This window comes from Nestor notabilis, unplaced genomic scaffold (assembly GCF_000696875.1).
Source record: "Nestor notabilis isolate BGI_N333 unplaced genomic scaffold, ASM69687v1 scaffold29103, whole genome shotgun sequence".
In the NCBI taxonomy this organism is placed as follows: Eukaryota; Metazoa; Chordata; class Aves; order Psittaciformes; family Psittacidae; genus Nestor; species Nestor notabilis.
The window spans coordinates 7,006-19,105 of NW_009923776.1; the positions used below are offsets into that span (position 1 = coordinate 7,006).

General features: G+C 37.0%; 1 protein-coding gene across 1 annotated transcript; it reads right to left on the reverse strand.

Annotated features, from left to right (window-relative positions):
- Nucleotides 1-628: 628 nt before the first annotated feature.
- Nucleotides 629-10,823, reverse strand: METTL22 (methyltransferase like 22). The gene is made up of 10 exons (XM_010012319.1): nt 10,697-10,823; nt 7,817-8,167; nt 7,394-7,434; nt 7,164-7,308; nt 6,646-6,717; nt 6,043-6,096; nt 4,800-4,880; nt 3,150-3,252; nt 2,186-2,354; nt 629-664 (listed from the first exon to the last, which is right to left on the reverse strand). The coding sequence occupies exons 1-10, from the start codon at nt 10,821-10,823 to the stop codon at nt 629-631; spliced, it is 1,179 nt and encodes a 392-aa protein (XP_010010621.1).
- Nucleotides 10,824-12,100: the final 1,277 nt, after the last annotated feature.

Here is a 12,100-nt window from a genome sequence, read left to right on the forward strand (position 1 = left end):
GCTTAAAGTTCCAGCAGGACAATATACTTCCAAGACTTTCGTGGAGTATTTTTAGAGGCTCAAACAAAATGCACCTTGTGTCCTTCCAGTTCAGAAAGTAACCCTGAACTAGGATGATTTTGATAGCACAAACTGAAAATTAAGGACTAAGTTTCATGAAGACATTGCTTAAAGAAAAGCCCACTATTTCACAAATGTCCATAAATACAAAATAATGTGAAACCTGGAAGACACCAACAGCAGTGTCCATGTTCAGAAAACTAAAAAGGAAAATGCATGACATCTGCAAATCAGCCACATGGAAAAGGTCAAGTGCCTCTTTGTGAGAATCTAAAGCTTATGTCATCGATCCCAAAGAGCATGTCACTGTGTCACTGCCACTGTTTGGCATCCAGCACACACTTTGAAGATAACACCAAACAGTTTTGTAAAAGAAATGCCAAAGAAACCATACCCTAAGTGCCAAAACCCAAACTTACTGAAGTAAAGCAAATCTGTGTAACAACACTTTCTGCGAGCACAGTCCCACCAGGAAATGCTTTTCTTGGGATGAAAATCCTTTTCTAATAAAACATCAAAAAAACCCCTTTATCCTTAGATAAAGATCTTCCATTTTCCCATGTCCCTGTCATGTTAGCTGTTCAGCAATGATCTTCCACAATTCCTGTAGGAGTGGAAAAAAATACATATAGGTATTTTCTCAGGTCAGTAGATTGAACATGCCCACTTGAAGACAAGTTTTAAGACACACTTTCCATCTGTAGATACTATCCATCTGTGGATGGATACTAAATCCATGTGTATTATTCTAGAACCACCACCAAATTATCTTTGAGACAGAGCATCAGAACTGACTTCTTCACTCTTGTAGCATGTTTTTTTAGAATAAAAGATTAGTATCAAATTAAAATAATTTGTTTTAAAATAATTTCATTGGTCTGCATGACCTTCTACAGTATTCTGACTGATTATCTTGCTCTTTTGCTTAGCCTGTGTTGACAAACACTTTCAATAATGCTAGTAGAAATACAACTGAAAAAATAAATTTACTGAGGAATCAAGGTCTCACAAATGCATGTCTTATGTGCACACCACGCCCTGCCCCCTTCTCAATCTGTTCGACAACAAAGATGAAAAACAGACCACTTGAATAAATTAAGTAGAATAAATTACTATACACTCTGCTATACAAATCATTAATCAGACTATCACATACTCTTCATGACATCTTGAATTGTGGCAATATACTTCATGATAAATAACAAGCTTAGGCATTTTAAATATGCATATATTTCAAAGACCAGTAGCCTTCTGCAAAGGCTAGGGAATGAGTTTACACATTTAGGTGTAATCCAGGTTACATTTCTATACTTGTAAAACTTGCTTTTAAGTTTTGCATGCATGTTTTATGCCTGAAGGGATCAGCATTAAGTAAAATAAATCCATCTCATGAAGTAACTACGGCCCCCATAATCTTACTACATATATAAACTGCAGAAGACAGAGCAATAGTATATTGACTACAGGAACATCATTTCTGGGTAAGAGATTTGCAATCCAGTAAAAGATTTGCAAATTCTTTAAACAGATCTGTTAGATTATATTGTTCTAGAAACTAGTATGCTATAGCTACCCTGCCCATAACATTCCTTAGAGCAGACAATTGGACAAAAAATAAAGAGAACCCTATGTGCCTGGGAGGTAATTAGATAACTACAAGTACTGCATCTGTCATGTTTCTGAATAACAGAAGCTGACAGCTCATCAACTTCACAGATATTAGAACATTATTTCCTGAACTCTGAACTGAAAAAGGAATTACTAAAACTATGAAATGAAAGCTCTTCTACAAGCAAAGAAAGGAGAAGAGATATTGGTCCTATTTTCTAGTCAACGGCAAAATTGTATTTTACAAAGTAATGGAGACTGTTTCTTAACCTGTGAGGAAATGAGTGCAATCTAAGCCACTGTGCTGCTGGCGATAGAAAAGGGTGTGTTATGTCAATCCAGTATAATTATGTAAGCACAAACCAGAATAATTTTAAAACAACAAAAAGCTAAATGGAAATAAATGGAAAGGTAATGTTTATTCACCTGTTCTTACTTCACGTTAGGTAAATACCTGAAAACTAACTTGAGATGATTAGCCCAACACATTACATTTATTTTAAGGAATGTCACTTACCAACTGCTCCATTCGTTCATAAACAAGAAACTGGCAGAAATCAAGCTTAATGGGCTCCACAATATATTTAATTTTTCTATCTTGGAGGCTCTCCAAGTCATTTAGAGTATTTCTAAAATGACTGTAGGCTTCACATGTAACATCCATATGTCTTAAAGTGAAGTTCAGCCTAGCAAAAGAATATTTGATTTAAGATGTCTCTCCTATACTGGCATCTTAAGTAGCTATGTAACTTCAATTAATGGAAAATGTGTGTCTTCTCCGTGTCATTAACTAACTTTGATAGCCAAAAAAAGTAACTCACCTGCTATTCCTGAAAAGCAGGTAAGACTTAGGTTAGCATCAATATGCAGTAACTCTTGGATGAATTTTTCCATTGATTTTAAGGCACTTTGCCACAACAGAATCATTAGCTTGGCTTCCTGGACAAACACTTGACAACAAATCTTATGAATAGCTACTGCTTACTTATCTCCAGAGATTTAAGCAAGCCTTTTTACATGTTAGTTTATGAACAGACTGCATGACTACTTAAAAACATTCAACAACTCCTTGGAAGAAAACATAAGAGAAAATGTCATAAAGGTACTCAAGCTGGGAAACATATATGCTAATTCTAAGCCCCTTCATTCCACTCTGTGACCTTAAAAACAGCTAATGTTGTCAGGCATTACAGAAACACCAGTCATGCCACCCATTTATCCTTATTTGCACAGAGGTTGTCACATGCAAGACAAAGGTAGGGCAACAAAAGCTGAACTCTTGTGGAAGTCAAATTCTGAACTGTTAAAAATTAAGCATGTATAAAAACAAATACCTGTCCTGAGCATATACTGCTGCCTGTAGTCAACTAATACAATAACAATCAGGAACTGACCTTTGATCAAGTCAGATGTTTCTCCCAAATAAAGAAAGCACATAAAGCTTTCAGTGCTTTTTATTTTAAGTTCTCCATGATACTTACCTCTTTTCTAATGCTAGGTAAACTGTGCAAGAATTTCTCAAGTTGTGTGTGATTCTATACAGCGTTCTGAACAAGGCATCTGTCAGGTCATCATCATAGAACACTGCAAAAAAAGATTTAAGAGCATCAAATACATACGTTTAAGTGTATTATTTACTTAAGTCTCAGGTATGAGACAACAACAAGCCTGTCGTGGTTTAAGCCCAGCCGGTAACTCAGAATCACGCAGCCGCTCGCTCACTCCCCTCTGTTCTTCCCCCACCCAGCTCCCGGAGGGATGGGGAGGAGAATCGGAGGAATGTAACTCCCACGGGTTGAGATAACAGCTCTCCAGTAACTAAGGTATAATACAAACCACTACTGCTACCAATAATAATGATAAGAGGAATAACAAGGGGAGAGGATACAATTGCTCACCAGCTGTTGATACCCAGCCCAACCCGAGCAGCGATCTGGGCCTTCCGGGTAACTCCCCCCAGTTTCTATACTGGGCATGATGTACTGTGGTATGGAATACCCCTTTGGCTAGTTTGGGTCAGGTGTCCTGTCTCTGCTTCCTCCCTGCTTCCCGTGCCCCTCCTCCCTGGCAGAGCATGAGACTGAGAAAGTCCTTGATCAGAGTAAGCATTACTTAGCAACAACTGAAAACATCGGTGTTATCAGTTGCTCCCAGGCTGAAGTCAAAAACACAGCACTGCACCAGCTACTGAAAAGGAGAAAAATGACTGCTATAGTTGAACCCAGGACAAAGCCTTATTTTGACGATTCTAATGAAACAAGTCACTATTTTAACTAAATCCAAAAGTGCATTTTTAATGGCAACAACTGATCTTGTAATAGTATCTGCTGCTACTACTTATGCCAGGCTTTCTTTAAGATTTCTCTCGTTACCAGTGAGAATCACTTTTGTCAGACAGCTTACAAAACTTTAACAAGATTTCTCTGAGCCTGGAAACATCTTACTGCAAAGCTAAAAAGGACAAGATATCACAATGTATAGGGCCTCATTTCTTACAACAGAGGTGATAACTAATATAGCATTATAACCTTATCTCCTTGGAAAGCAGTCTTGCAACGCCTTTCAATATCATAACTAAAACCAGTGCTCCTTTATTTATACCATAACAACAATGGTTTCCCTATAGAGATAAGCTAGCCTGCCATTTTTCAGTCTCTAACTTCAGCAATAAAAAGAGCAGAAAAAAAAAGATGACAGATATCCAAAGGCAAAGACTCAGTGGGCAAGGGCAGCATTTGAAACTGATTTTCACATTACAGATCATATTAGTCTAACCACCTATTTATCAGAGGCTATCTGATGCAAGACAAAGGTAGGATGACAAAACTCTTCATCACTTACTTGTGCTTATGTTGTTTGAGTAATTTATTTAGTCACAAATAATTACCATAACAAAGGAAAGAAAAAGCTAATAGTTTTCAACATCTGTTCTCCTATTTCTAATTCAGAATGCAAATACAAGTGTTAAAAAAATAAATAAATAAATACAGGCAGGAACTCTTAAGGCAACTCTTTGACAAATTAGGTAAGGAGCTGACCTACCAGATTTAAAAGCAAACTAGGTATGTTTAAGTTACTAGTCATAATGCTCAAGCATTTGACTTAAAAGCTTACTGTTTATATTATCCTACCATCAGCTGCTATTATCACAGTACAGTGGTCATGTAAATCAGCAATCTCTTCTTCAGACCAGCTGTAAGGAGCTTCAGGATCTGTAACAAAGAATATGGCTTTGGTGTACATGATTAAACATCTCCAGTGATTGACAGCTGGAAAAATGAAACTTCTTAACTCCTGTGATCATCTGCTACTCCATGAATGGAGCACGTCACTGAAGGGAAATCAAACCCTCCGTCTATTCACTCTGTGAAGTTCCCTGCAGTCCTTTGCTTTCTCTGCAAGGCTGACTGGCAAGAGTAGGTCTTCATTCACATTAGAATTTACAACCAATTACTACCCTGTAGTAATCACAGACTTAACTAGATTAAAATAAATACTCCTTGAAATAAAAGAACAAATGCGTCTGTGTAAGTTTTTACTACACTTCCTACTTCATCATGCTTTTTAAAACTTAGACTTTGTAAAATACAGACACTTCCTCTGGATGTCTAAAAAAAAAAACCCTTTTCAACTGGCAGTATAAAATATTTTCACTAACCAGAATTTTCTGAGGTCCAAGAGAGGCTTTTGAATGTCTAAAGGATGTTTCCACTTGCTTAAATAGTTGTTCTATTTTTTAGAAACATTACATCAAATCCAACTGATATAAAAATTATAACGTAGGCTTCATGTAACCTAGTGCTACTATTTTGTGTTGACCTTGTAATCACTAGAAAGACAGTTTTAATAATCTGATTTATTATCAGTAATTGCACTTTATTTTGGTAAAACCAGCAGAATACATTCCCTTGGCAAATATTTTAAATATAACACATTCACCACTTCATTTGAATAAATATTTATACATCTTCAAGTCATACCCTCCCTGCCACCTTTTACAGTTCTATATTCATGCAGTAATAAGCCATAAAATACCATCACATGAAAATCTGGATTACAGTAACTCAAGTCCATGTCATCGTGCCTGGATTCCACTATCACCACAATAAAACAGATACGTTGTTTGCACCTCTGGATTTTGACCTATGTACAGGTCAGCCACCACTTTTCCATTCTCAACGTAGCAGTAAACCTTCCTTACTTATTCACATGGCAATGATGCACCCAAAGACAACTGTGTACTTTCAACTATTTTTCCAGAGGCATATGTGCTGGAGGACTTCATAAATGGAATAATCTTTTCTTGACGACTTTAAAGGAAGAAAAAAACAAACCCCAAAACCCTATCTGAAAGGACCTATTATAGCCACCTACCAGTGCAGAATTCATCTTTCAGCCAGTCCAGTTCTTTCACTTTAACTTCCCCTCCTGTGGATGAAGGAAGAAAGATCACATCAAGCAGAAATGGCCTTCAGACAGTACCGAGGCAAAAGTAAAGAGTCAAAACCTCTACTGAAACAAGAAATAAAGATTTATTATGAGACAAGTAAAGCTGAACACCAAATCATTTACTGTACAAAACCAGTCACCCACTCACAAGAGAACAGGATGAACTTAAGAGTCAGAAAGACAACCTATGTTCTCTTTTACACGTCTCATCTGCAAGCTACTTCTCCTTTCCAGAGATCTACTTCTGTCATCTATGCTCTGTTTATGTGATCCTTGACCCTTGGATATCCATGATCCTCCCAAGTACCTCAGTGAAACTCACGCTGTGACTGCGCAGCATCTGCAGCTGGGCTTCAATAACGACCAGAGAAAAAGTACATATTTTGGTTTTCTCAAAAGGAAGCCGTCCCATTATGGACTACATATAGGTATTTTGCATCTTCCTTTTTAAATGAGTCACTGCAGTGTTTAATCCCAAAGTAGCTCATATATAGGCGACTGCACAAGCACTGACTGTATAGCACTTACTTCCTGGCTCCATCAGGTGTTTGTTTAATGTAACATTTTGCTCACACATGGCCAGAAGATCTTCACCAACATCTGGAAAAAAGTGATAATATTTAAAAAGAGAATATTTTGCATGGGCTGTGCATGCCCCTGACCCCTCAGACTAATACTTTCTAAGTTTCTCTCAAGCTGACTACATTAAGGAAAATTCAGAGCAACTCTATCTACTGATCATTGCTTCACTAGTATCCTTCTTGCTTTTGGCTTTCAGTACTAACTCTGAGCCACTCTTGCTGTCTATTTAACCTAGGCACACTATCTTGAGTTCACAGCAATGTACCTTGCTTTTAAACTCTTCCACTTAATAGTGCGTTTTCAACCTCTTGGGAAAGTTCTTGTTATTTTTCAGTAAACAACACAACTTTATATACATTAATAAAAAAATGTTAACTAAAACTGAATACATGAGGATGAGAATGCCAGGATGAAAGCACTGCTTCATGAATTTTCACAAAAATACTTAACTGAAGCTGCCTTACCTGTGCAATAAACTCTCTTGGCAACTGTCCCCATAATAATGCTTGTAATTCCAGTGCCACCTCCAAGCTCTAGGACTGAGCAATACCTGAACAAGTCCCGTTTAAACAGAATGTAATCAGCAAGAAGAAAGGCTGCACGCCAGACCTGTGGATAAGAGAAGCAGTGAAAACTGAGTAAATTGTGAAGCAAAATCTATGAACAGCAAGTTACTACAGGGCGGGATACATACTTGCTTACCCACATCTTCTAAGGGGGTTGCCATAGTATGTTCTGTGAAAACGAAAGTAGAGCAGAAATAATTACCTTAAAATGTTGTTCAAATCAAGTTCCACAGCAGCAAATTTGAGAATCAAGTCATGCTTCCCTTTCACATATAGAACTATACACTCTTCATTCTATATAATAATGCTAGACAATGCCCAAACCCCCACTCTAACTAAGCAGCACCAACCTTCCCATGGTATACTATTGCCCAAATCACTTCTGGACAAAAATGGTAAATTTTAAAAATATTTACAATATCACAGTACTATGTTTGGTTTATTATCTCCTTTCACTTTATACCTGCTCTTCCATTTCTAAAGAAAACTTTTTTCTTTTGTTTTATACAAACATATTTATTCCATTTCTCCTTGACCGTAAGCCTATTTACCTATTTTAACAACATCATTGTGAGTGCATTCTTCTTCATCTTCAAAAGCATCTTCTTTCCCTTTCATCAGAATGACAGGATACACTCTATCCCTCAAAAGATCCTCTGCTTCTAAATCAGAGGCACTCCGAGGTCTTCTGACCACTTCCAAGTCTCCGTCCTCATCTAGCAGAGCTTCTACTCCTTCATTATTTATAATTTCTCTTTCCTTTTTTAGATTATTCCTGTCCTTGTCACACAGTTCATCTCCACTTTGGTACTGGAGTTCTCTTTCTGTTGTAGCTTCTTTCACATGTTTCTCAGATGACGAATCTTCTGCGTTCCAAAGGAGTTTGAAATACGACAGGAATACTGTAAGAACACAAGAGGGAGGAAAAAAGTTAAAAACTAAGTAAGAATAGAATCCATGTGCAACTTCCACATGCATCAGATTTCGGTTGCCTTTCACGTATTAAAAATCTAGAATATAAAAAATTATACAGATAATTTGAAATGAAGTTTACTTTGCTGTGAAGATATATTTCAGTTATTAAGTTCTGACAGCAGAAATAGTGAGCACTTTCACAGCCCACTGGCTGACTTAGCATCTACACAGTCACAATGCACACTTTCATCTGATTTAATAATACATATTTTAACAATTGGCAGAAGGGATGGTTTCTTCTATCCTCCAACAGATTTGCTTTCGAGACAGTTCAAACCAAGCTGAAAGAAGCATTAACACAAGTTAGAGTTTGTTTCTTTTGGTTCAGTTGTAATTCCTATCCTATAAGAAACACACATGTTCTAGTAAAAAAAGCAAGTAAAATTTTTTTTTTTTTTTTTTACTGTTGTAAGTCTTTAGGATTTCAAGCAACTTCAAGCCTTGAAATAAGCTTATTAGGAGTATGAGGGAGCAGAAATAAGATCACGAAGCCAGACATGTTGATGCTTTTTTGGGAGGTAGTCTTGAAACTTAATCTTTTGGATTAAAGGAATAAGGCCACTGTTGTCAATAAACCTATTCACTACAAATCTTTTGCAACCACTACCCAGTGACATCAGCATCTACTAAAACTTTTAAGTTATCCACAATGGATCTTGCAATTTTAAATACAGGAATCTGTATTGTCTGAATATAAGAGATGAGGAAGACATTTGTCCTACCATCTCCATTTGATCTCAGCTCTACAGCAGTGCTTACGCACCATGCTTACACAATGTGCTTGACTAAATGGGCCAGCCAGGGAACACAGAATCATGGAATTTGATTCAACTCTGGTATAAAATCTGTGTTTGTAGGCATCTTAGGCTGGGTACTATTATTCCAAAATCACACACAATGTGTTGAGACTTGAGAAAAAGATAGCCAAGAATACGACTAGTGAAAAAGGCCAATACCAGCAGGATTCTAAAAAGAATGTCTTAGAATTATGTTCATTCACATCAAAATGCAAGAGATAAAGTGATTGCCACCATAGCTTTCAACATTTCACAATTTATGGAGTTCTATTCCAGTTTCTTTACAAAGCAAGATATTCAAAGTTGGTCTACTATAAACTGAGAGTTGTTCTTCTCCAGAGAGACCACTATCAGCTAGATCTAATAAAATCTTCACTGCTTATCCTAGCATAAGAAATTTTTTAAGTCATCTACTGTTTGCATGACAACAAGATTAAGCTGACTTTTATTTAACAAATTAGAGGATGTCATCAGTGAATGAAATGCTTTTCTTTTCCAAGTCCATTCTGATCATCTGCATGTTCTATGGTATTACAAAAGCTGTAAGTAAAACTGACCCAAAGCAGCAGTGCCTAAATCCCCACGAGGTTCCCTAAAAACCAGCAAAGTGACAGAAGTAGATTGTCATCTTAAGTGTTAAGAGTAAAAGCTGTCATACCACAACTGAATTCTTGTCTTAATAAATAATGGAATTTCCCAGACCATTTCATTCATTTTATTCTATTGAAAGGTTCTTGCATCAAGCAAAATCACAGCAAACAAATGTCGATCAGCATGAAGCCATGCCACAGCACTCATTACCTGGTTTTGACCTGATCAGGGTCAGAATTATTATCCACTTGTCAAGCCTACTTTCATCATTTTTTACATTGTCATATACTAGAACAGCTGCAAAAGTTATTATTTTTATGTCACAGCTGGGTTTAAAAAACCAATTAACACTTTTGTCACAGCAGGAGCAGTACTTTTCTACAGAACGTTTTACCAGCAGCTTCAAGGTCAACTTTCTTGACAACTTTATAGAAACCTACAAGCGGGCAATCAGTCAGATGCATTTGCCAGTTCAGTTCCACTACAGCCTTGACTCTTCACATTATTACTTGTTGCTTTTTTTCTTTTAACAGAAAAACAAAACAAAACCCAAACAAATCTATTAGGCTCCTCTGGAATAGTTTGTAAATCAACACATAAAGATTTTACTAAAATTCATAAATTAAGTTCAAAATAAAAATCACCAGGAATTAAGTTATGCTATTTAAAACATGACTTCTCACCTTTTATATGTACACAAGAAACAAGGCAACTTTTTAACATAACTCCCACAGTGCTATATTGAGATTATAGCTAAACGAACAAATAGGTAAATAAAATTAAACCTGCAAGTAAGTTAGTTTGGTTACTTCTTCTCAGAAAGTAATTCAAAATTTCATTTTTTAAGATGGGTTGTCTACAAATTCTACATTAATAGTTTTCATTTCTGTAGTACTTTCATGAGAGGAATCCAGCTAGCCCTCTCCCTAAAGACTGAGCAGGAAGTGATTCTGCTTCTAACTGTTAAAACATGTAATGATTAACACCAACCATTCAAACGAGGATTCAGACATTACAAAGATATGAATAGACTTAAAATACAGCTCCGTAAGTCTAAACATACATTACCTGGTTGCCCCACTGCATTCAGTCGTACCATGAGATGCCTTTTATTTGGACAGTGTAAGTGAACATCAGAAAGTACGGTGTCACTTTTAAAAGTGGGGCTATCCATCTCCTCTGTTACATCTAGCATGATGCGCTGGTACCCAAAGTCCTCTATGAAGTGGTGACACAAAATGATTTGATACTCTTCTGTCACCAGGCATCAAGTAACAGTTTTGCTCAGCAAGATAACCTCATGACAGTCTCTGAGAAGACCTCAGGGAAGATGTGATCATGCAAGCTCTACCGCGCTCCAATAAGACAGCAAGCTGGGCATCAGGATATTCGACCTAAAACCAAACGCAGCTTTTAGTAACATCCTGACACTGAACATTGCTCCAGCAATATTTCAGAAGATAAAAATCAGATTACACTGTCCAATAAAGTTGCAATGCTCCAATGTTCTCTATTACAATGGCCCAAAGGATCACCAAACACCCAATTTGTAATTGTAATTAGTAATTCCATGGCAGACACTGCCTATTTTAGGAAGAGCTACTAATTAGCTTATCTTAAAAACAACCCCCCTGAAAAAAACAGATGTTACCATGAATGCACAGACTTACAGTGCTATGTCAAAGGTCAAAGGAACCTAAGACCTGCATGCCCAACTTCACTTCATAGAAGTCTCCAAATTTTCCCAGAAATGGACACCAGTACTGAACACATTACCATAGATTTACCATAGGTCCCTCAAGGAACTAACCTATGGTGAAAGGAGTATCTGTCTTTTCACTGAGAAAATTTGGCTCATTTTATATGCCTCCACTAACTGAGAACTTAATGTCTCCTGTCTTTGATGCTCTCTATTCTTCCAGAAAATAAGAAAAAGAAATCATCCTCGTTACCCAATGCTCAAGGCTGAATTGTCTCTCTCTCCTTAGGCGCAAACAAATGAATTGCCTCTTATGAACAAAAGAATAAAGAGGACATTTATTTCCTTATGCTCTACAAAACTTGACATTTTGTGAAGGGTATGTTAAACGCTGATGAGTCACTGATCTGAAAACAGAATTTGTCTTTAAAAACCGAGATGAAAAGCTTAGGTCACACACTGAAATCATCAAGCGTTATATGAATGATTTAAAGTCATCCAGGTTTCACCAGCTATGAGCACCCCTAATACTCCTTACGTAAAAACCATTGATGCCATGTCCTATGTTGGCATTAACATAGTGGAGGATTAAGCTAATTTCCTATTATCTGCTTGTGCTTGAACAAGATCACACAGGCTTAAACAGGCATATAAACTGCTTCAAGTTACACAGACTGCCTTCATCACTTCAGTTAGGAAGTTCTACTAACTCTCGTAACACCTAACCCAGCCCCCAAACCTGCGCTTTGCCAGCGGAAACCTGTGCACAAGAC